The sequence below is a fragment of the Paramacrobiotus metropolitanus genome, unplaced genomic scaffold (genome assembly GCF_019649055.1).
Source record: "Paramacrobiotus metropolitanus isolate TYO unplaced genomic scaffold, Prichtersi_v1.0 Parri_scaffold0000155, whole genome shotgun sequence".
In the NCBI taxonomy this organism is placed as follows: domain Eukaryota; kingdom Metazoa; phylum Tardigrada; class Eutardigrada; order Parachela; family Macrobiotidae; genus Paramacrobiotus; species Paramacrobiotus metropolitanus.
The window spans coordinates 156,871-181,388 of NW_026570375.1; the positions used below are offsets into that span (position 1 = coordinate 156,871).

At 44.0% G+C, this 24,518-nt stretch overlaps 4 protein-coding genes across 6 annotated transcripts; 3 read left to right on the forward strand and 1 right to left on the reverse strand.

The window, feature by feature from the left end:
* Positions 1-196: 196 nt before the first annotated feature.
* LOC129599811 (transcription initiation factor TFIID subunit 11-like) lies at positions 197-3,169 on the forward strand. Of its 3 annotated transcripts, XM_055498138.1 has the most exons (5): positions 197-659; positions 734-904; positions 1,030-1,322; positions 1,785-1,919; positions 2,001-3,169. In XM_055498138.1, the coding sequence occupies exon 5, from the start codon at positions 2,125-2,127 to the stop codon at positions 2,821-2,823; it is 699 nt and encodes a 232-aa protein (XP_055354113.1). In that variant the 5' UTR covers positions 197-659; positions 734-904; positions 1,030-1,322; positions 1,785-1,919; positions 2,001-2,124; the 3' UTR covers positions 2,824-3,169. The 3 variants fall into 3 exon arrangements, with proteins under 3 accessions (XP_055354113.1, XP_055354112.1, XP_055354114.1); XM_055498137.1 differs by having other exon boundaries at positions 197-904; XM_055498139.1 differs by having other exon boundaries at positions 197-904; positions 1,785-1,874; positions 1,938-3,169.
* Positions 3,170-7,673: 4,504 nt separating this feature from the next.
* On the forward strand, positions 7,674-11,628 carry LOC129599826 (uncharacterized). The gene is made up of 3 exons (XM_055498154.1): positions 7,674-9,004; positions 11,006-11,332; positions 11,511-11,628. Exons 1-3 carry the CDS (start codon positions 7,674-7,676, stop codon positions 11,626-11,628), a joined length of 1,776 nt encoding a protein of 591 aa, XP_055354129.1.
* A 1,671-nt stretch (positions 11,629-13,299) lies between these two features.
* On the forward strand, positions 13,300-15,272 carry LOC129599809 (keratin, type II cytoskeletal 1b-like). The gene is made up of 3 exons (XM_055498135.1): positions 13,300-13,796; positions 14,098-14,289; positions 14,609-15,272. Exons 1-3 carry the CDS (start codon positions 13,721-13,723, stop codon positions 15,103-15,105), a joined length of 765 nt encoding a protein of 254 aa, XP_055354110.1. The 5' UTR covers positions 13,300-13,720; the 3' UTR covers positions 15,106-15,272.
* A 5,620-nt stretch (positions 15,273-20,892) lies between these two features.
* Positions 20,893-23,146, reverse strand: LOC129599804 (uncharacterized). The gene is made up of 2 exons (XM_055498129.1): positions 22,923-23,146; positions 20,893-21,836 (listed from the first exon to the last, which is right to left on the reverse strand). Exons 1-2 carry the CDS (start codon positions 23,017-23,019, stop codon positions 21,043-21,045), a joined length of 891 nt encoding a protein of 296 aa, XP_055354104.1. The 5' UTR covers positions 23,020-23,146; the 3' UTR covers positions 20,893-21,042.
* Between the last annotated feature and the right edge of the window lie 1,372 nt (positions 23,147-24,518).

The window sequence follows — 24,518 nt, forward strand, 5'->3', positions numbered from 1 at the left end:
TTTAAAACACACATAAAACTTTATATGGTGGCGTGCGCCTAGTAAACAAGTGCACTCCATCATTGCCAGTGCTTCGTTCGAAGATTTTCAAAACACAGAAACGTGTTGTTTATATAATTGGTCCATAATCTGCATAGCGTTCTTTTCCTTTCGAATCAAGTAACCATATCACGCAGCCACGTTTGTTTTCAACTATTGCACTTTACGTTGGTCTAGCTACAACTTCAGTGCAGTGGGAGCTTGTCGCTGTACAACAACTGGCTTCCTTCAACAACGCAATCCGGATCTAGCCTTGTGGGTTGCTAGGTTTACAGCGTTACATGGCCTTATCAAATCTCGGTCTTATCGATGTACGTAAAATGTACTGTATAGATATGTATACAGCTTTTAACTTCTTTAAATGGGTTACTTTGCAAAAGAACTGCATTTAAACAAGGTACGCAGTACATGCATAATCAACTCCACGGACACCTGTTTGAATTTCGTTGCAACAAGGCATTGCGCTACAATATTGCATTCAGTTATGGACATATGGCAACAACTTACACATTTTCCGATTTTCGCAACGAAAAGAACTGCAGCGGGACGGGCTGTTTCACTTTTGTCGCAACGCTAACCCCCGCAGTGGCTCCATCCTGTCTGTTGGTTGTAAAACCAATGTATGGCCAGTCGCTATCCACTTTGTGAATTGTGCGGTGCCCGACTTACATTTTGAAGCGTATTAGTTTTACAGTTGTGGAAAAGACTGCGCAACGCACCCTGAACCATTTAGAGGGCCAGTCAGGTAATCCAGATTCAACCTTGTGCCTTGTATAGTCAGCTGACCATGGTGAGAACAATTTCAAAATCCCATCTTCCGAAAATCCTGCCTCGACTAAAGAACCATTTCCCCAGCAGTCTTTCGGTGGGTTATGCTCTACTGTACGGTTCGCTCTTTCCCTGTCGTATATGTAATGGGACGTCATTCTTTAACCTGTTAGTCATTTGACTCATTTCGTAACTATCTAACGTGAGCGTATTCTGTCGCAGGTGTACCATATGGCTCTGAACATCATGGATAACCGGTTTGCTTGGCCTGGCATGAGGTTTATTGTGGATTCGACACCTTCGCGTGCTTGCCAGCGCAAAGGCAAAGCCAAAGGCAAAGGTCCCAAAGTGTGGATCTGCAAACCAATGCGCTACAAGAAGCGCAGAGACTACATTCCCATGATGGACAGCCATCTTCCGATCTTCGTGCATGCCGTTAGTGCTAAGGCCTTTTACAATCTGTTGCAGAAGGAACCAGACGTGTTCAATTGGCAAGAAGGACATCACATTTGTTGGTACGTAGACCGTAGTTGTTGGTGGTTTTGGAGACCTAAGCTGGATTTGCGGTACTCGTATAACCTATCCGAGCACCTGAATACCCAGACGAGAACACCTGATTTGAGATGTCAACAAGCTTTACAAATCGTTTATTTGCTAGCAATGAAAGCGTAGAAGTCCCGAACTGATACTTAACATTCCGCAAAAAGCGACATCATATTACTTTAGCAATCATCCGATCATTCCGATGTACTGTAGTATGCTGATCTCTTCAGTTCAGCAACTGACATACTGTAATGTTCTTGAACTAAACTTTCTTGATAACCATTTAGTTGGCGAAGCTGATACGATATATACTGCACGAAGTTTTCATAATCATGGATGTCGCTAAACCGCGAACGTCGTCTGTACTCTGTCGCAGGCAGATGGCACAAGAAGATTTCGTTCGTTTTACAGATAAGATTTCGTTCGTTTTATAGATATGCACTTAGAACTGGCAGAAACGCTACTGGGTGCGCAAGAGCGCCGAAAGATGAAGCGTCTGGTACCCATGGAGGGATTTCCAACAGGTGCGCGGTCTTTTACTACGACCTGGCACAGTATGATTTTGAACGGTAAATACTCTTTCATAGCGACCACACTCACTTACTACAGCATCGAGCAGCTTCGACACTGCCATTGGATATTTTCTTTAGATTACTTTCGGAGCTACCGGTTCCCTCGGACCTGCGATTGGGAGAATTAACCGTTGCGCATCGTGACTTCGTCGTTGCCAACTGCAGCTACGGACATCCAGGATGGCGTTACCTTTTTCACCACATGTTGAGCAACGGCTTTCCCACTGTCGCTCTGTTCGCTGGCGGGAACGAACCAGTGGCGTACTGCATGTACCTGTTGCATGGCTGTATCGGCGCTGTCTACGTGCACCACGCTTACCGTAATCGCAGTCTGTTTAAAATCATGCTCGGGCATTTATTAGCTAAACTGCGCCTGGCTGGAGTGCCATCCACATGGGTGCAGACCATGCACTTTCCCCTGGAACAGCAGCTGGCGGATCTGCGGTTTTTCGGCGGAACGGAGTATACGAAAGGCGGTGCGGCCTTCCTCACGTGGGTTCGGTATACTCCAACGGCATTTGCACCCGTTGTTGAAACGGAGCGGCAGGAGGATCATGTGCAGTTTCAAATTAGTGAGGAGTTCCAGGACTGGTATGATGGTACTTCGGATTGGTGTGCCGATGACCGCGAGACATGCCGTAAGCGGTCTTCGGAAGCCGAGAAGCAGATTAGGCAAGATAATGGAAATGACCGTGCTGGGGAAGCGGTGAGGGTGCTAGCTGCTAGTGGACGTCGCAAATCGTTGCGAGCGAGTAATGAGCGTGAAGATGGATTTCTCCAGGAGAGCGAAGATGTGATGGCTGGTGACGACGAACTGGACGAGGAAAACGAGGATAGTGATTCGGAAGAGAGTGATCTCGACGACCCGAGCGTCATCAGCGACACAGATGGGGAAGAATGAGAAGCCGGTTCGCATGCGTTACCGCTCTTACACTGTGTACAGTATCGCTCTTTGCTCACTTGTACTGTATTTCCCTAGCTGAATACCTGAACCCAACCAACTATGTTCGTTATTACGTATCGACTTGCCTTGTTGTTTTTTTGGGTGAAGCTTTTTTTCCGTAACTGTCTGATTGTTGCTTCGTTTTGGGGAACCGAAGTTGATTTGGTTTTGTAGGTACTCGCACTTGTACTCGTATTTCATGCAGGTCTCGGAGCTGGACTGGGACAAGCCAGCTTTATGTTAGGACTTGCGTTCAAAATCTTCAGTTGAATTATGTGTTACTGCAATAAAGTATGTATTTCGATGAGGTTTTGTAAACTAGCGTGTCTGCTACATTTATCATCGTGCTGATGTTTTACTGACTTAATTAATAATTACATAAGCCGTTTATGCAACTCATCGACTTTCGACTGCACTAGCAGTTTATGGCTCTGAAGTATCCCTGAAAACAGCTGACCATGTACAGTATGAGTAACAAGTATGCACAACATTGTAGTTACAGTGTAGTGCATTTAGGTAATCAAGGTGTTGTAGACAGTTTGTGCTTTATGTTTGCCTTGCTTTATGTTTGGTTGTGCAAGTTTTACTGCCTAGTACCTATTCACTTTACTTACAAGCTCACTTACAACACTGTCATATTCTGCTTTAGCTGCTGCAAACTTCGGGTTTTTGCAATACGACATTTCAAACATGACTTTTTTCACGTAAATTATGAAGAATGGGTCGGAAAAAAAATCGCCGAATTACCCTATCGAACGAAAAATTGCAAACCCTCCTACCATGGCTGGAGCAACAGTTTCCAAGCAGCTTGCCGGTAAAACCTTAACTATATGTACTATTCGATGATTTTAAAAAATATGTTATTCAAACCGAAGCTTAACTCTATGTTTTCGTTGCTGCATAATGTTTTGTACCTAGATATACCACATCGCGTGCAATATTTTGGAAAACCGTTTCTCCTACCCGAAAGCCATCTTCATCGTCGATAAACTGCCCACGCCGTCGGTGATTGTCTGTAGACTTATGTGCATACACGGTTTGTCACGCACTCGAAGAGGATATATCCCGGCATTCAACGATCACCAGCTGATATTTCTATATGCTGAGCCAGCCAAGAAATTTGTGGCTCTTCGGGCCATGCTACGGGGCGTTTCGGCACTTTTTAGTTGGCGCAGAGACATGACGTTCATCGGTCTTACAGAATAATCCTATGTATTTCAAACTGGTTTCCAAAAGATTTAATTTCTGAAGTAGGTGCTCCTTTTAAAATTCTTCGTACTGCTCGTAGATGTGGATCCCGGTGTTGGAAAAATACTGCTGTCTCTCGAGGATCGTGATTTCGCACTAGTACCGTCAGCAGCAGGACGTCCAAATGGGGAGCTAGTGTTTAATTTCGACTTGGTCCGTTGTGCATTCCAACGGTAAGGATGATCTTTGTATTTTCTTAATAAGGAGCTTTTTTTAGTGTGAGAATTAAAGCCAGAGTCCATGACTCCATATAGCACGAATTTATACATAGTAGTGTAACGTAGTTTTTGGTTGGTGCCCCAGAAGCCAACTGGGACAAATTTTTCATTCGAACGTATCCATTTGTTGTGTGCGATGCTCGTCTCTGTAAATATTGCAAATAAAGTGCTGCATTACAGACAAATGTACACACAGCCCGGTGATTAATTTCTTGCGTAATGGTACAGGTAAAAATACTGATTGATTGGTTGCGATACGCTCCGTACCACGGCCCACCACGCCAAACTCTTTACATTTCGACCATTTGACATGGTTGATGCACGTAGCGATATCGTAAATTGCAGGTTTTTATAATGGCTTCTCATTGTATAAATAAATTTATTATTGCGATTATTGTATCGTATACCTGTACAAGAAACAGCCTCGGCTTCGCCTCCGCGTTTCTTGGGTTCTAAACTCCTTGGCCGGTTTTACGGATTGTTAACTTAGAACGGATAAATCTGAAGAGCTCGATAACAAAAATTTTATAAAAAAATGGATGTTTTGGTTTCGTGCAGTCGAACGCAATTACTTTGACTTTACAGATCATTTTTTGTTAAATTTTCTTAGCGAAAAACCATCCGAATCTAATCACCCACGAGAGTATCACATTACAAACTAAAAGGACGCTAAGACTGGACAGTGGTGCTAGATAGGTCACCCATTAAGAACTTAGCAGGCCCTGCTCTATTTTGCTCAGTAATATTGCAGTTTGGTCATACGTTCACCTAACGGGCTCTGTGCACTGGACAGTATTGGTAGCTCGGTCACCCATCTACCTAACGGGATCTATGCACTGGACAGTATTGGTAGCTCGGTCATCCATCTACCTAACGGGATCTATGCACTGGACAGTATCGGCAGCTCGGTCACCCATCTACCTAACGGGCTCTGTGCACTGGATAGCTTTGGTAGCTCGGTCACCCACCTACCTAACGGGATCTAGCAAAGGACAGTACTGGTAACTCGGTCACTAGATCACTTAACGGAGTTTCTGCGCTGGACAGTAGTGGTACCTCAGTACAAGATCACTTAACGGAGTTCGTGCACTGGACAGTAGTGGTACCTCGGTCACTAGATCACTTAACGGAGTTCGTGCACTGGACAGTAGTGGTAGCTCGGTCACGCGTTCACCTAACGGGCTCTGTGCACTGGACAGTATTGGTAGCTTGGTCACCCATCTTCCTAACGGGATCTATGCACTGGACAGTAGTGGTAGCTCGGTCACTAGATCACTTAACGGAGTTTGTGCACTGGACAGTAGTGGTATCTCGGTACTCTTTCACCTAACGGGTTCTGGGCACTGGACAGTGGTGGTAGCTCGGTCACGTACTCCCCTAGCGATTTTTTGACGCACTCAATCACTAGGTGAGTGACTGACCGAGCTCAACCTGTCCAGTAAAAAATATCGCTAGGTAAGGAGAAAAATCGCTAGGTGAGGATGTGACCCTGCTACAACTACTGTCCAGTGCACAGAGCCCTTTAGGTGAGCAGAGCAAAGCCCGCTCGATGACTCACTCACCTAGAAATTCCGCTCAGTGGGCAGTAATGGTGTTTCGGTCACTCACTTGTCTAGTGATTTTTCTTACTGGTCAGTGGTGGTAGCTTGGTCACCCACTCATCTAGAGATTCCGCTCAGTGGTCGGTGATAGTGTTTCGGTCACTCACTCGTCCAGTGATTTTTCGTATTGATTTTATATTTGATATTTTTACAATTTATATCGGTTAATTTTAAACTTGTTTCGAGCTCGGCAACACCGGCAGCAATGTTTGAATAACGCGAGTGTTTGAATAAGTACAATAATTTATTTATTTTTCGGTTTAATTAGTGTGATAATTATGTCAATTGGTATTTTGTATTGTATCTAGGCAAATATTTCTAAGTTTCAAGGTGACCTTTAAGATGGGTTGGATCAATCTGGTCTTGATGCCGGCTTGATGCCGGCTCGATATTTTCATAAAAAAAACACATGCCGGCCACTTCTGAACTATTACGAATCTGATGGCGTTGTCCGTTTTTCCAGAAGTTTTATGGTGATAGAGATCTCAAAACTATGGGGCGCCGCGCGTAGTATAGATCTTGTACTTAATTAGTAATAACCGCTTTCAAAGCGAAATTAAGCATCGCGCACATGTACTATCTGTTATTTTACTTTTTTACGAAAGAAGTTGATCACCGGCTGGTCCATTCCCTCAAATACAAGAAACTGATTGGGATAGTTGAATCGTTTACCGAAAAGCATCGTCAAACTCTTTTAGGTATCCAGTACCCGATGACCTGATGCTAGGACGCCTCAGGATTGATCACGCCGAGCGGATCGTAGAAGAATGCCATTACGCTAATCTTTCCTGGATAAAGGTCTTCCAGTACCTGCTGTTCCATGGATATCCAAGCATGGCATTGTACGACAGCAATGATGTGCCCATCGCGTACTGCATGTACATGCTGTATGGTTGCATCGGTGCCATCTACGTGCACCCTTCCCATCGCAACCGGAATCTGTTCCGCCTTGTGCTCGGAGAATTACTGGTGTGGCTTCAGACGCGGGCAATACCGTCGGTTTGGATGCAGACCATGAATTTCCCGTTAGCAGCACAGCTGGAAGTTATTCGCGGTTTTGGCGGGGAAGAGTTCAGGCGCGGCTATGCTATGTGCTGGATGACTTACAGAGCGCCACGTGTTTATCGTGATCCTCTTCAAGTAGCTCCCGATCGACAGCACATTCGCCGCAAAACGACACCGAGGCCGGACAACGAAAACTTGATTGACGATAACTGCGACCTGCAGATCTACGAATCAGCAACTGAAGAAGACGAGAGTGTCGATAGCGATTTTTACGACCCGAAAGAATCGAGCAATCGAAAGATACGAGAAATCCTCTCATTCGGCAAACCAGGCAGGTCCGGAAGATCGGGTGCCCCATCGAGAACAGTTGAAAGATTTCCGATAACCCGGAATACCCATTTGGTATAATACTGGAAGCGGAAGGTGAAAGTCACAAAAATCACAATCTCTACTGTAGTGATTCCTTGATGACTGACCATTAGCGCAGTCTGGAGCGATCTTTTGCATTCCCATTGGTGGCGGAGCATAGTCTTCTATTCATCAAACTATATCAGTGTTATAGTAGTACGTACTTCTTGCACGATGCCCAGGCTTTGCATTATAATTACAATTGTGCTTCACATAATACTTTTGAAAAACTAACAAGTTAGACTTAGCCAATTCATGGGAAAGTTGCTGCTCGATAAATCGTTACTGTAAAAAATATTGATAAGCGATTAAGTAATAACTGATTAGCATGTCTGCTATTCTTGTTATCATGCTGATTTACCGGCGTGGATATGCAAAAGTTAAAGCCGTGAAAGACACCTTAGTGAACATTCAAGGAGCAGCCGCCACGGTGGGCTTACAGTTGAACACAGGAAAGTGTGAGCTGTACGTAGACGGCGGATCTCCCGAAGAACGCCAGCACGTAATCCAGTCCATCCTGAACGTAGCACCAGATATCCGACTGTCAAAACCGGAGGAACTGGAGCTGTTGGGTTCACCGCTGTTGAACGAATCTGTTTCGGGCGCGTTGTTGAGGAAGGTTGGTCAAGCACATGTGCTTGCCGACCAGCTCGGTATATTGCCTTCACATCAGGCGCTGTTTTTGCTTAAGAACTGTTTGTCGCTGCCGAAATTGTTGTATCTTCTTAGAACATCACCGTGCTGGCAATTTCCGGATGAGCTGAAAAAATTTGATGAAGTTATCCGAGTGAAAGCAGAACAACTGACGAACGTGACAATGTCCGGCCCGGTATGGGAGCAAGCCTCGTTGCCTACAAAATTTGGAGGCTTGGGACTAATCAGCGCATCCGATGTCGCGCTAGCCGCCTACGCCTCTTCGGTACACGGAGCAGCCGGCATGGTTGGCAGCATAGCAGGTGACGCGGCAGTAAAAGACCGCTGTTATCAGCTCACAAAAGCGTGGTCAGATCGTTTTTCCTTGGAACCTCCCCGCACGGAAAGCCGATGTTTCCAGTCGGTTTGGACAGCTCTGCAGCATACCCAGACAGTATCCCGCATGATGGAGAATGCCGACGTATTTACCTCTGCTCGCCTGTTGGCTGCATCCTCACCGGAGTCGCGCGCCTGGTTATCTGCCTTGCCTGTATCCATATTCGGAAATTTGCTGGAGGACACTCACTTACGGATTGCCGTGGCCCGGCGGTTGGGAGCTCCCGTATGCCAGCCTCATGTTTGTCGGTGCGGCAGCACAGTGGACAGTCTCGGACACCATGGCTTGGTATGCAAGCTAGCGAAAGGAAGGCACGGAGTCCACGCCGTCCTGAACGAAGCTACAAAGCGGGCATTGTGCTCGGCAAGAGTACCATCGTCACTTGAGCCAGCAGGCTTAAACAGAGGAGATGGAAAGCGGCCTGATGGAGTCACAGCATTCCCTTGGAAAAATGGCAAGCCGCTAGTATGGGATGTAACCGTGGCTGACACCTTTGCCCTAACATACATCGCCCAGACGTCCAGGGTGCCGGGAAGCGCAGCGGAAATTCGTGAAAATCGGAAATTAGGAAAGTACAGCGGGCTGGCAGACCGTTACAACGTTCAACCGCTGGCGTTTGGAAACCTCGGGTACATTCGGACCACTGACAAAGAAATTCTTCAAAGATCTGTCGAGAAAGATTAGCGACTGTACAGGCAACCCTCGCTCAGGGGAGTTTTTGCGACAGAAAATCGGTATCGAGATTCAGGGAGGAAATGCAGTTTCTGTTCTCGGTACATTCAGCGACATGGTTGAGCGGGAAGATGTGTATTTTGCCTTCAAATTAGCTCAGCGAGAATGATGTTGTGTATTTTTGTTATTGTTACTTGTGTAATACGCGATGTATTTATTAAATTGGGTCTAATAAAGTACTGTACATTGCAAAAGTTTGTGCAATGTGCACACGTACAAGTACTCCCGACGTTTTACTACACCCGCAGTACAGGTGCGCATTAGGGTGGAAGCACCATTGAAACTGCTGACTTGTGTACACTGTAGTACAGTATGTTTAAAACAAAGAACTTGTTTATGCCTTTTTGGAGTTAAGTAAACCCGAATACTTACAATTTAACCAAGCAGAAAGCTGCAGCCTTCTGCTCCATGTTTTACGCAGCTGTTGCGTGATGTTGCGATAAAACTTTTCAAACTTGACGCTTTGAACGAAGCTCGAGGAATGGGTCAGATAAAGCTATCCAAGACTAAATTAAGAAGCATCCTACCATGGCTGGAGCAGCAATTTCCAAACAGCTTGCCGGTAAAACCGATCTTACCGTTTGGTTCTATACTTATGTTATGGTTCAAAAAGATTTATGCAAACCAAGATTAATTATAAGTCTATAGTTTTGCCGTGTATTCAGGTTTACCACATCGCATGCAATATTCTGGAGAACCGTTTCTCATACCCGAAAATGAAATTCGTCGTTGATAAATTGCCAACACCGTCGGTGTGCGTATGCAAACCTGTGCGTAGCAAAACGACCCGCGATTATATCCCCGAGTTCAGTGAGCACCTACTGGTATTTGTACATTCCAAGCAAGCCAAGCAATGCAGGGCTTTCTGGGCCATGCAGCGGAACGTGCCGGAACTCTTTAACTGGGGCAAGGATATGACGTTTATCGGTATAACCGAAACCGCGAAAACGAAACTAACTTTTTCAACGATAATTTGCAAAGTGCTTGTAGATGTGGATCCGACCGTTGCACAAATATTGCTGTCAGTGGAGGACCGTGTAAGGGCGGGACGCTCCGCCCTCCTGAGTAGCTATTCGCTGTTTCTGGGGATTTCCACCCCGCACATTGCTGCGCTGTTTTGACGGATCTGCAGCACAGTTGCACTGGCTGCAGAATCCTTCCTCGTTAGTCTGGTGTTGCTGCGCCACGGTGCGCATTAGATTCGGCAATAAAGCCTCATCCGGGTTCACGCTGTTCGCTGTCGAGGATACGCGTGGCGCCCATACGGCCCCGCGTTATAATCGTGATTTTAAACTTGTACCTCCAGCACAAGGGTGTCCAACAGGAGAACGGTTGTTTAATTTCGACCTGAGCAGTTGCGCAATTCAGCGGTAAGGAAATCGCCACATTTGGCATTTGACAGCTAAGGAAGTTCCCTTCTTCAACTATCTAAAGAAGTATGAATGAGACATCGAATCGTCTCAGTGCTGACTACCTGTTTCTACGCCTTTCTCAGACAGTTGTCGATCGAAAACCTGCTGTGTGATCAGCAGCAGCGGAAAGTTGGTGGACGTGTTGTTTCATAGCGTGTATTAAAGTGACACTATATTAATGATTTCTATGTGACAAAGAGTTTTTAACGCTTTACCAAAGAACATATTTTGAGAGTGAAGATGTCTTTTCAGTTTTCCTTCTTCCTGATGTTTATAGTAGTACTGATTGAAATTATTGCTGACATCGGGATAATATTCAAGTTCGTACCACAGGCAAATACTCCCACTCTGGTAGGATAGGTAGTAGTCGGGTGACCGGATCCGGAGAACCGGGAGGATCGTACCGCTGTGCCTGTGGGCAAACTGGTCGAGCAATACAGCGCACATAAAGTAATAATCGTTTATGACGGTAATCATGGCTTGTAGGTATCCGATACCCGATGACCTGAAGCTGGGAATCCTAACAGCTGAGGACGCCGAACAGATTGTCCAAGAATGCCGGTTCGCGAACCCGTCCTGGATGAAGGTGTTCCAGTACATGCTGTCACATGAATTTCCCAGCGTGGCATTGTACGACGACAGGGATAAGCCCGTCGCGTGCTGCATGTACATGCTGCACGGCTGCGTCGGCGCCGTGTACGTCCACCCTTCGTATCGCAACCCGGATTTGTTCCGCCTTGTGCTCGGAAAATTGTTGGCTCGCCTTCAGGCGTTGGAAATACCGTCGGTTTGGATTCAGACCATGAATTTCCCGTTAGTTTCACAACTGGAAGTACGACGACACGGTGCTTTGAACAGCATCGTGTGCCGATCATTGGTTTCGGCGGGCATTCCAGCAAAACTCGAACCTCGTGGCACATCCCATACATCTGAACGTCGCCCAGACGGATGCACGACCTTTGCCTGGAAACGTGGTATGCGTCTGGCATAGGACGTCACCTGCGTCGACACTGTCGCCCCGTCCCATATCAAGTCCACTTCCTCAGCTGCCGGATCCGCCGCTGCCCAGGCCGAAAGACAAGAAAACCAGATTCAATGCGTACCTCTGAAGGCAGATACATTTTTACTGCACTAGCCTTTGAAACGCTCGGGCCCTGGGGAAAATCGGCATCTGCTTTAATAAAGGAAATCGGCAAGCGGCTACAGCAACACACCGGGGAACCTCGCTCACACGAATTCTTACGTCAACGTCTGTCGATCGAAATACAGCGAGGCAACGCGGCTTCCGTGCTGGGGACAATGGAAGGCGCGGATAAATTAGAAGAAATTTTGTTATTGTAATTCTCTATTTGTTGCCAATTCATGTATTCTAACTGGCTTGTGCTAATAAAATATTTTACTGGAAGTTATTCGCGGTTTTTCGGTGAAGAGTTCAAGCGCCGCAATGCTATGTGTTGGTTGACGTACACAGCGCCACCTGTATGCGTTGATCCGTTATAAAAAGTTCCCGCTCGACGACACCGCAGTCGCCGTAAAAATACTGAAAAGGCTCCGAGTCAGCCCAGTGAAAACGTGGCTGATCATGATTTTACGTTGGAAATCTACGAATCAGCAACTGAGGAGGACGGGAACGTAGGCAGCGATTTCTACGATCCGGAAGAATCGACCAGCCGAAAGATTCGAGAACATTTGCCTTACGGTAGACCTAACAAACCACGAAGGCTAGAGCGCTCTGGTGAAGTTATTATACACAATAAAATGACCTTCGATAACCAGGAATATCCTTTTGGCGGACTACCTAGGAACGATGGGAGCGGACGACGAAAGTCACTGAAAGGACACAATCGCAAGGGAGACCTTGATGACTGACCATCAGCATAGTCGGGAGCGATCTTTCGCAACATCGGCAATGGCGCATCGATCGCTTTTATTAAGTTCATTAATCAGACCATTTTCCTTGTACAACTGACAACAGTAGTTATTGCACGTAGAGTAGTCGTTCTTTTACTTTTAATTTCTGGAAACCCGAATTACGGTATGTTAATGATTCATTAGCTCAGTTTACGGTCTTGGGCACTATCTTTCGGACGTGAAAACGACAAACAGTACATTAAAATTTAAGGTAAAGTATGTTATATGCAAAAGTGAGGTCGTTTTACGGTATTTATGCTACCTGAGTGAGTAAGGCTCTGCTACTGAATTGTCGATACTGATTCATAATTACTTAGAATTAAGATTTCAAGAGATCATTCAGCGCCATCATGGTACTGCATCCACAAACCGACATAATATCTGTTTTGCAACCATTGCGCGAAAACGAAATATTAATATTATTTGGCATACTCTCACCGTCGCCGCTGACCTGTAATCTGTGATGCTTAGCTACAGATAACTGAAAAGTCTGCGGAAAGCGCTTCTTTATACCTGTGCAGGAATGTAACGAATGGGAAGTTTACTTTAGAACGTTTTAAAAGAATCCGTTATTCCGAGCGTGTCTCAAAAGGCTTTGCCGTTTCTTGCTTCTTGCTCTTATCTTGTTACAGGACCTTTCCCTGGTTAAATGAGGATGTAGCATTTGGACCAGAGGGCAGTATTTATGTTTCTTGCTTTGTCATCACGGGTAGTGCGAACGGTACTGAGAGGAGGAGTGGCCTCCCCGCACACCCGCACTGGTGCGGGTGCTAAGTTGTTTTGCTGTTTTTCGATAGTGATTTTCTCCATCTGCCAGATCTTCGGTCTGGCAGATTCTTCAGTTGCTAGCCATCGTCGTCTGAGTAACTTGCTGTACTTTTAGCCCCGCAGCATTCTGCTGCGGGAGCGAATGCTGCGGGAGCTTCTGTAGTGTCATGTGAATGGGATAAAGTGTGCAGTTGATTGTCGGGTGTCTTGCGTTTCCGCATAACTCGTAGTATACAACACTGCTCACTCTGCAGGATAGATTCCGTTTCTGTCTCTGTCCGTGGATTCTTCCTAGATCCACCATCATAGTACCTTTGTGGTTGTTGCATCTTCTTTAAGGCGCAACCAGCTTAGACTGTTTGCTGCATAGTACGAAATCATCTTGTGTGAGATACGAAAGTTATATATAAGGTTTTTCCATGTCGCATTGTGCTCAACTGATATCAGTTATGTGCCAACACTGTGAATCTCGTAGAATATTTGAACGTACGAGTAGTGTGTTATCAAAGATCACGGTTTACGATGGCTTCTACACAGTTACTTCAGATTGCGCTCGTTCTCGGCATTTTTGGATACAGTTGCTGCATGTCAGGAGAAGGTAAGACTATGAGCTACTAAAAAATCATTTCAAATTGAAGCGCGTTTTATCATCATTTCAAAAATCATTTCAAATTGAAACGATTATAACTTATGTATTTCTTAACATGGCTGTTGCCCCTAGTTTTCCAAATTTTTGGATTTTTGATGATTTTTGGTATTATGCAAAAGCTTAGGAAGCGATCACTTATCAAATCAATGATTTCTTAACCCAGAAATAACGACAGGAGCGTTAGCTGATATTTCGAGTAGAATATATGTACTATGTAGATTGCAGTATTGCAGCAGAGTTGATTCATTAGGAATCCCTGACGAGCGTCTTCTGGGTTACGGCTTGGGTGGAATCGGTGGATACGGTACCTACGGCTTGGGCGGAGTGGGTAGTTACGGCGGTCTGGGCACTTATGGTGGACTCGGTTACGGTGGTGTTGGGACTCTCGGCTACGGCGGTCTTGGCGGCTACGGTTTAGGTGGAATCGGCTACGGACGCGGAGGTATGGTTCATTCGGCATTCCGTAATTTTTCTAGAATTTTTGCCTTGATTTTTCCCCGTAAACCACTTCCGCTGAACTCCATTTATTAGTTTCCTTAGTTCAACATTATCTCTTTAAGCACTTAAATATAATTTTTTATACATAATAACTTGTTAATTTCGCCATAAATGTGCAGATTTAACATCTTTGCCGTGCCGGTACGGCGGATTAAACTGAGTTACTTAATTAAAAAAAAAACTTATTTCAGCTTCTAACAGTAAATTTTAAAGCATTTGGCACCTAAGCCGTTTCTGACCGGTCGCGGTATAATTTTTGGCAGGTCTGCTCTACGACGAGGACCCCAGTGCCGAAAATGACGAATTCCAGGATGAAGCCATGACCTCCAAAGGCGACTACAAGACCGTCATCATTCCCGGACACAAGATCCGCAAACTGAAGGTGCAGCTGTACAAGAAGCACGGAGAAGAGTCCGCTATCGACCACGCCACGACCGCCACCGGCACTTCCAACATGGAGACCATGCCCACCGAGAACAAGAGTGGCAACGAGAATATCTGCGTCATCCGTGTCTCCCCCATCACATCTTCCGCCGACTCATGCATCAGATGCGTGAAGTTGCCGAGGTCACCCCCCATTACCGACAACAGTGCCGCTGAATCCAACGTGGACATTAACATCGACGTCGACAACACCCAGGAAGAAGCGTCTAAGTGGAAGAACTGGAAGGGCGTGCATGAACTGCGTCATCCGCATCACATCAAGCGCGACAAAGAGAATTCCATGATTCGGATTGTCAGTTCCTCGTCACGCTTTTAAGGGCCTGAACGAGTTTGCTGACGGTGAGATGGCTGACGAATAAATGTGGCTACAGCTGTTGTTACGTCTGCCTAATTTGTTGAAAAACTGTGTTTTTCTGGTCAACGAATAATGGATGCTTTTCGAAAAGCTGTTGTTGTTATCGTCAAAGCTATGCGCAGTTTTTCGTTATTAAAGAAATTTTGTTATTGTGGAAACTTAATTAAAAGAAAGTGCGCTGGAAAAATTATCGTGCACGAGTAAACCTGCAGAATATTAAATTTTGCTCTCACTTGCTGAACGCCTTATAAAATAAAATTAATTTTATTGTTTCAACCAGTTTTGTTGCAAATTGCGGAAAACACTTAATTAAAAGTTGACGCGCTGGAAAAATTACACAATGGAACCTTTGACTCGGATAAATTTCGGTTACAATTTTATTCGAAGAAAATTACTTCCACATTTTCAATCAAAAGTAGAAATTTTACAACATCATAGTTTACAGACGTCTACAACAAGTAAGCATGTTCTTGTCGAGTCGTTTTTCTCCTTTTTAGAAGTAGTCTACCTCCTTGTGCAGAGCAATCCTGATTGGTGTAGGTATTAAACAGAGGAAACAAACAATGTATCTGTATGCAGGCAGTATCTGTAATTGTTGAAAATGTTACAATCACACGGCACACTCTCCAAATACGCTGCAAAATCGAAAGCGCCTGCGTTCTCTTACTTCCGTCCTTCGTACAGTACAGCAACCGGAATTTGTTTCGCCTTGCGCTTGGAGAACGGTTAAATCGCTTACGACACTGGAAGTACCACCGATCTATACACCAACTAGAATTTCCCTCACGGCTGGAAGACATTCGCGGTTTTGAGGGCTGAGAGTTAAAAAGCTGTCAGGTGTTGGTTGACGTACAAAGCCTCGCCATGCGGTACCAGAAATATCATTGCACCTTCTTTCTAGGACTATCGCCACTCTGAATTTTATTAGAACTCTCGTGACCTATTTACAGGGCTGTTGCGATGGCGTTTGCGGCGTCACCGATGACTCGGCGAACTCACGATTTTACGGGGTTCACGATGCTTATTTCTTTGCGTTCGTGATTTAATAAGTGTTTTGTGCAGGATATGGGGCGCAGTGTACCTGATCATTTGAAGCGGGACGGGGTTGCATTTACAAATGACTGTATTGAAAGAGGTGGTACAGAACTGGATATATCCCAATGGCAGGAAACAACCGCACAGAGGCATATAACTGGGAATACGGGACCGCTCCAGTCGGTATAACTAAGCCTATTTGGAGCACGTCTGTAACGGATGTGCAAATGTAGTACGGTATGGCTTCTTTTGCGACTTGGGGAAACAATTTCTGGTTGCGAGATTATATGCAGCCTTTTATCGATCCTGGATGCGAATCATGCCGATTCATGTGATCAATCCCGTCCCGATAGTAAGAGCTACAAAGGCACTGTCATATCATTTATGCTGATTTCATTGCAGCATAACACAGATTAGTGCCGGTAAAGGGTGGAATACAACTGCCGTATCCACGCTCATGTTATTCATGCAGTTATGTTCAGTTTAATTGATTAAACACAAGTGTTTTTAACCTAACTTACATTAATGCTAACTTCACGGATTGCGAGATTGCCGTTCATCCTTTAACCACCATTTGATTACCAGTTACCGTGAGCTGTCACGCTCGGAATATCACTCTTATCGCGGAGGATACTCCTGTTGATAGGAATACCCTACAATTAATATCGGCAAGCAAGTGGTATTTATACTACTACCATTATTATTGTTACAGACGCTGAGAGACCGCAACACGCGATTCACAGATAACTTAAAATTTTTCATAGGAAAAGAGCTGGAAAAGTGGGAAAACCAGATAATAGAGAAAATTCTGGTGCGGCTGGGGAAAGCACTAGAAATCCGTGAAGTGCAGATTATGAACAAGATACTATTAAGGTCATGTATAATAACAAGATAACAATTCTGTCATATGCAGTTGCACATGACAGAAACAGTTGATGCGGACAAATCATGCGACTGAGCAATGATCGTTGTAATCGTTACCGCTGTCGGTTCCGGCGTTCCGACTCTAATCATGGTAGTAAAAGAAAGGAATGGAGGGATTTTTCGCGACAAAAAAGCAGACGAAAAGTTCAGGGTCACTGAAGACCACACGGAACGATCGAAGCTTCAAGATGTCTTGGCAAAGGTACTGGACTTTGTTAAGACATCCTGCAGTTTCGATCACCAAGACATCTTGAAGCTTGAAGTTGGAGGAGATCAGGACAAATACAGCCAATCAGCGCTCAATTGATAAATGGGGATCAAAGGGTCCACTGCCACAATTCTTTCCTCTGCCACAAGAGTTTTCAACTGCAGAGACAAAACTATATAACAGCGAAAATCCGCACCACGCGAAATCGCGAAATTCGCACCATGATTCGGGAAGCTGGTTGTCAGAATTTCCGGGCGGACACTACCCAGAAGGCCATGCCTGCCTCTATCAGCCCCTTTTGGCGCAATGGGAGTGAAGATACAGTAGCTTAAAGATAATGCTCTACAGTAGTTTAGCGCGCATGCAGCGCGCTTCGTTGTTCGCACGCAGCAATGGCAATTTAAGAACATGGGATTTGTTCCTGTTGCACACATTTAATTTAATGTGATTGTTAAATTTTCGAACAACCGAGCAATGAAAATTAGCAAATAAATGAACAACTACTACGCGCTGATTATAGGTGCATAAGTAATTGCTCACAATTATTTGTAACTGTAGGTACGTATGGAAATAAGGTTACTCTTGAATAATTTTCTTATCAATTATAATTATTAGCAAATGGTTATTGCGTGGATTTCATCAATTACGTTGGCATTTAAGCGGTGTAATTTTTGCGAACTTTTGTCAAATAAACAGAACGCTCATGACAATGACGCCGTTTTTGCAGGTTTTGCTGACGGTGTTTACATATGTAGTATGTTTGCCATCGTCTTATCGATTGAATTCCCAGAATAGAGGCAGTTGCGGGAACCATCAGAAAAATATTCCCGGTAGTTAAGAAAAACCAGTTGTGATCACCAGTGATTCACCACACACCAATCAACTGTACTGTATAGTTATACTGCAAAATTATTTGGATATTACATCCCAAATAATTAAAGTTTGGAGTAAGAATTGCTAGTACGAGGTTGTCAGTTTTTCGGTCGTATCTTGTTTGACATACCGGAACGCTGACATAAACATTAAGAGAATATACTGCAGACCAGTGAATATCTTGAACGAGCAAAATAATTTAAGAATTGATCAGTTTTTAATGGTGACGTTCCTAAATTAATTAACAGCGGCATTGCAGCTTTGCAAGCCACGGTTATTCTCTGGCCTCGCGCATCTGTACAGTAGAAATTACAGTATCTGTACAGTAGAAATTTTGTACATAATAAATACCGCATAATAATTATTACGTCAACTTACCAAGCATTTCTACCGACGCAGGCGCCACCCATCCAAGCAATGCCCGTCAATATTCACCTTGAAGGTTAAGCACAGTGTCTGCGGTATAACAAGCGGCTGCAAAGTCCCACCACTCACCGGCAAACCAGGTCACATACCCACCAAGCACTACGACGACGAGTTCTCCAATACACTGAACGGAACAAGAGCAAGTACTATTAAGACAAACCAGAGGTTGGCTAAATCAGCCGGCATTCAACAGGGTATAAGTAGGGAATAAACAGTTCAACTGCAAGTGACGAGGTGCTACAGGTTACAGTTTTGTTAAATAGAACAGACGTGAATAACGTTACATATACTTGACAAAATAACTCTGGACTATCACTGCAGATCTGTTGAATCGTCTAAAAGGAATGCGCGATAACCTCCTCAATAACGAGCTCGTATTGCCAGCCTCAGATCGGAGCATAATCGGATAATTTGTAAACGAGTGTATTCTGCACTCGTTGACAAATAAAAGCAAAGCATTAAACCGATGTGTTCGCTGCAGAATGCCGATTAGGCGACTCTATGCGCCGGTGAGGCAAAACGGCATCAATTGAAATCTATTGCTGCCGTAATGTGCAGCGAAGAAGAAGATCGATGAGCTCACCAACGAGCTGAACTGCTTGAAGGAGTACGGCGAATATCAAAATCGCAAGTGCAAATAAACTGGAAGATAAATCTTTCCGGCTGGAATGTTAACTGGACAGTGCTGTGCTCTGTAATGAGTTGATGCAGATAAAATATCAGAGCCGGGAGAACAATTATATATATGAACAGCGGATAGCGAAGATGTGCGATAAAGTATGCGCCAGCTGTGTGAGTTCAAACAGGAGCGCAAGGCAGAATCGGCCAAAAGAACCCGGGGTGGAGAACACGAGAGTATTATGACCGGGAATGATGCGTATGAGACTACAATGAGTTACATTTATCGATCTCTTGATTTCATCTCTTATTGTTAATAAACCCGTAATTTCGTTTAAATAAATTTATTTATTCTTAAAATAACAGTAGTCATTCACTAAGCTTCCTAAAGGATCCTATGTCTTATGGCGTATGCTAATGGCGGAGACGGTCTTGTGGGCAAGAAAAAGGAATGGAATTAACTCTTAAATTGCCTCGTATTGTTAAGTTGGTGATTTCCGGTCGTTGTGTAGCGCTGCACTAGCCGCGGGTCTATGGCACTATTGATTATGATTTCTCGTTTGAAAAACAATTAGTACATAGTTTTCGGTGACACGCATTCGAATGTACCTAAATACATGCATTGTACAAGTTGAACCGGTTTGCTTGAATGCAGCAAGACGTTGCTACAATAAGTACTTAATGTTACTCACACAGTATTTAATGGGAGGTGCGTACTCGTACTTTGTACAAGCCGGTCGACAAACTGAGCATGCAAAGCTACAGGTAGAGCGATATTAACGCAAGGTTGTACTCTGTACAACTTTGCGTTAATATCGCTCTGTACTCTGTACAATACTTGGTGTTAACCACTCGTGCAGTGTACAGATATAGCCATAAAAGTAATATCTATATTTTAATGGTGAAGGCTCCGAATATACCACCTCTTACCACCTTTGGCTCCTAATACCACCTTTTGTACACCACTTTTTTCCGCATACTACCGTTCAGTTTTTATCCAATTGTATTACTGTATTATGAAAATGTATTAATAATATCTGGGACATCCGAATGGTTTGCCTGTGCAGCCACGTCCAAACGGACGCTCTGCGCTTCTTGTAATGCTGCATCGGAAGTTATAAATTAAATCCTGATTTTTATTTTTTTTCCGGCTCGTCTAGTTTTTAGGGGCAGAAGTTCTTTCTTAACAAAACACTCCACTATCCATTGTCGGGATACTTTGTTCAGTGTGCAATGTTCGTAACGCTGACATTATAGGTTGTATCCAGAACAAGCACTTCCGGTGTGTGTTCGAACTATTTTTTCCATAGCGTCGGCGTTCTAGCAATTCCACTTTTGCTTAAAGTTTTAAAACAATTAAGTGGTGCTATGCGGAGTCATAGGTGGTGTGCAAAAGGTGGTAATAGGAGCCAAAGGTGGTATGAAAGGTGGTACTAAAAGCCAACGGTGGTATAAAGGTGGTACGCGGAGCCTTCACCTATTATAATTAACGTTCCATGATTAAAAACCTATTGGAAATTTGGAGTAGTTTTACTATTGTTATTAGTTATTATTATTGACTTTTTTTTTAAACCTTGCAGGGAAATATCCTGGTAGATTGTACCGAATTCCTACGTACTAATAGTTTATTGTCTGCGCCATCCCTATAGCTGTAGACATTGTTTTGTGGCACCCTGTAATTACACAAAGTACTATTATATAAAAGTATCATTATCACAGTGCACCACGGCGCAGTAATTTTTGACCATTACAGAACAAAACCAGAATAAACACGTTATTATTTAGCAATGACTTATTGATGGTAAAGAATTCAGTCAAATAAAGCTGACATAAGTCTTTTGGACGTACCACTCATTAATATTCCGGTCAGGCTGTGCCCAGCATTCAACTAGCGTCGGCGACAGCTTCATGTCACGTTTCATAAACACGGTAAATGTCGAATTACACGGCGCTCCTCGCGCTTCCTCAGCGAACGTCGAGCAACGCCCCTTACTCTCGAATTCGCTAACTCCATAAGGATAAGACTTTGAATCAAACAGCTGCTTCAGATAATGCCTGAGTTGCTTTGACATGATGGCAAATTTTCCGTCAAATTTCCAGATAAAGTACGGTCCGCCATGTAAGCAGCTGCAGTCGACGTATGCGGTGCAGGTTAGGGAAGCCTGAAAATACGGTGTGCTGACATTGCGCAATCGGCCAACAAATACGTCTTCCGCCCTGGGTCGAGTCTGTAGCTTGAAATGCTTGACGAGATATACTTCCTCTTCGTGATACTGGAAGCACCGTACCGATCCAGCGGCCAGCGTCGTAACGTTGTGTATGGACAAATAATGGCTACCGTTCAACTCATGTCGGCTGTAGTTAAAGGTCGTGGAAGCCGGCACCGTGTGGTCAGCATAGACGGTAACGTTCTGATGCCGCCAGATGATCTGTTGCGCAAATTTTTCCGCTTCTGTTGTAGGGGTATTACAGGAGAATACGGCTGTTCGGCCAATGGTAGTGCGGACAATACTGGGATCAAGTGGCGGCAGATTAGGCATTGGTAGGAGTATGATGTCGTCTTGCATTTGCTGCTCAGCGGCTAGAACTAATTGTTCAGTCCTTCCAACTGCAATTATGATTTATGCATATACTTGCCATTATGATTACGATGTAAGGCAGAACGAAGATGTCTCAAGCGGTAACCCGCCAATTTGTAGATGAAAATTCGCCGATTGTCACTAAGTCAAAAAAGCACGATGTCGATCCGCCACGAAGTTGAGGTAATGTTTTGCTAAACTGCCTTAGTTTTCTCAGTTTGTTAAGGTGTTTTTAGGGTCTCAGGATTTTGTTAGGTTTCTCACATTCCGAAGGTTGTTAGTTTATCAGTTCTCCTAGATTTTCTAGTTTGTTTATCTTTGCTGTCTGGCCGTCGCCCTCGTGACGGTCGATATCGTGCGGTGACATTGTAACGATCGACACAGTGTTAGTCAAAATAATGTCTCTGATCTGTCTTAAGCAGCTCTAATACAGTAATACTGCGTTAAATATTTATATTTAAATGTTAAATAATGTTACAGGTGTCGATCCCAGTTCTAAATTACAGTTATTGACAGCTAAAAGGATGGCTCGGTCACCTACCCCGTATTCCGACCGATAACAAGCGATTCTGTTCAAAACCGGCTTTACAGCCTGCATACAAACATACAATGTGTCGCAGCGCACTGTATGGTAAAGAAAAGCCTGTTATACTCTGTAGTTCGATTTGTGCATGGTATGATATTTAAATGCATATAGAGCGACGGAGCTACCAATGGTCCAGTTCCAGCATTAAACCGTCAGTTGTACGCCAACATAGTCAACTGTACAGCTGTGGAAGAACGCATATCAGTTGCTTTATTCCACTGACTTCGTCCCATTGACTTCGTCCCATGCTATTACGGCGGAAGCCGACAAACGAATTGAAATCCGACTAAATTTTTATTCACACGTAAAACGTCGGACCTTCAATCGTACAATAGAGCAGCATATCTATTTTAGCTCGTTGACAGCAGGTAGCTTCTTCCCGGGTACTCTCGGTGACAATCTAGCATGGGATCAGGCTATGCCAGCTAGAAAACCGGGTTTGAATGGAATAGCTTGCTGTCAGACGGAATACTGAACATCTCGATCCCAATTTTGTCGCAGTTAATATTATGTACGGCCTTTCGCTTACCGCGAGAGACACTACAAGCAGAAACAAAAGGCGGGGTCGCTATCCACAAGCACATCGCAATGCAGCAATTCGAGAATGCAACAGCAAAAAATGTCATAATATGACATAACTAATCCCAGATAAGCTACGCACCGCTCAATATTGAATGCTAATTATCTAAGTTCTTAATTAATAATAATAATAATAATAATAAGTAATAAAAATAATAATGATACTGTAAATAGAAAGGACAATATGACTGGAAATAAATCAAATAATTATAAGCAGCCTGGTATGGGCCTTTTGTGTTAACATTCTTGACAGAGTGGTACTTTATTTTGCAGGATGTTGGATTGTGACGGCTTATACGGCTTAGTGCCAGTATTGTGAAGCACGAGTAAAATTTTATAGTGGAATGTTTCTGTAAATCTAGTACTGGCAAAACGTCCCTGTACATTAAGTAGTCTTATTGTTGATGATACATAAGTACTTAATAGTACTTACTTAATCTCCAGATGTACTGCGCTACTTTTCCTGGTTATTATTACAGACTGTTATCCTGCGCTCTTGCAACGATGGTAAAAGGGCCGCACTCCGCGGTGTCAGTGTTCTGCAATGCAGAGTTGCAGACATGACTGTGGTCTGTGGGTGCACGGTTTTATCTGCACGTAATGTTGCCGCGCAACTGGGATTCTTGCATGCATAGCAAACGAAGGGCAATCCGATAGTGGAAGCATGTGAAAATTTTATTTTCATCGCAGCGCAGGTTGTAGAAGTGGAGTTTTCACTGCTGAAGTGAATTTGCAACTGTAAACAGGACGGGAACCTCGTAATTGCACGTCATAGCGAATGTACAGTAGTTCATTGCGCACGCAGAAAGTACCGCTTTGGCGTTCGTCGTTATTCCACAGTTATTAACGTTTTAATTAGTCGTTGTTGCTTTATCATTACTTTCCGGCTCGTGTACGTGGTATATGGTACGACCTTGCGTGTATAGAATGTCTTACCGTGACCTTCTACTTGTACTGTGTTCCTAGTTACGATCGATGCAGTGTACGTATGCTTGCTGGCTAGTACAATTACAGATATTTGTTCTACACATCATCAAACGATAAATACACTACAATGCATTTCATTTTGGTTAGAAATGATATCTTTTCAATACAGTACTTTGTGGAGGTTTCTTAGTTTGACTTAGACAAACCGCCTTTATATTACGATTTCACGCTCATGACCTTCTGGTGGATCGAACGTTTTGTTTAGTTTATTCAATGAGCATACAAACCCTCGAGGCACCCGCAAGTCTGGTCAGCATCAAAATATGAACTTGAAAGCATCAGAAAAAGAATTATGAATATTGCAAGAGACTTCAATGAAGACAGAGCTGCTCCAAAAAAAAAGAACCACTAAATGCAAAAAGTTATGTACTGCTGTAAGCGTTAGTAATCTAGAGTAGAGTGTGTGCTGTTATTTTGCCGGCTAAATTATGCATAGTTGTTTTTTGTGCTAAATTATGCAGAGCTGTTGTGCAGTGTTACTTAGTAGCCTCCTTGAAAAAGAACAACATCCTTTCAGCCAAGTAGTCAGGATTTAAAAAAGGCTGTATGTCCTTTGGAT

What these genes read in the sequence shown, in the direction of transcription:
- LOC129599826 (XM_055498154.1), top strand. Translation starts at nt 7,674, where the DNA reads ATGTCTGCTATTCTTGTTATCATGCTGATTTACCGGCGTGGATATGCA. An exon ending in CTGGCGTTTGGAAACCTCGG is followed by an intron (nt 9,005 to 11,005) that starts GTACATTCGGAC and finishes CATGGCTTGTAG; the next exon opens with GTATCCGATACCCGATGACC. An exon ending in ATTCAGACCATGAATTTCCC is followed by an intron (nt 11,333 to 11,510) that starts GTTAGTTTCACA and finishes CGTCTGGCATAG; the next exon opens with GACGTCACCTGCGTCGACAC.
- LOC129599809 (XM_055498135.1), top strand. Translation starts at nt 13,721, where the DNA reads ATGGCTTCTACACAGTTACTTCAGATTGCGCTCGTTCTCGGCATTTTT. An exon ending in TTGCTGCATGTCAGGAGAAG is followed by an intron (nt 13,797 to 14,097) that starts GTAAGACTATGA and finishes TTGATTCATTAG; the next exon opens with GAATCCCTGACGAGCGTCTT. An exon ending in AATCGGCTACGGACGCGGAG is followed by an intron (nt 14,290 to 14,608) that starts GTATGGTTCATT and finishes AATTTTTGGCAG; the next exon opens with GTCTGCTCTACGACGAGGAC.
- LOC129599804 (XM_055498129.1), bottom strand. Translation starts at nt 23,019, where the DNA reads ATGACATTTTTTGCTGTTGCATTCTCGAATTGCTGCATTGCGATGTGC. An exon ending in TGCTTGTAGTGTCTCTCGCG is followed by an intron (nt 21,837 to 22,922) that starts GTAAGCGAAAGG and finishes TCATAATTGCAG; the next exon opens with TTGGAAGGACTGAACAATTA.
- LOC129599811 (XM_055498137.1), top strand. Translation starts at nt 2,125, where the DNA reads ATGTTGAGCAACGGCTTTCCCACTGTCGCTCTGTTCGCTGGCGGGAAC.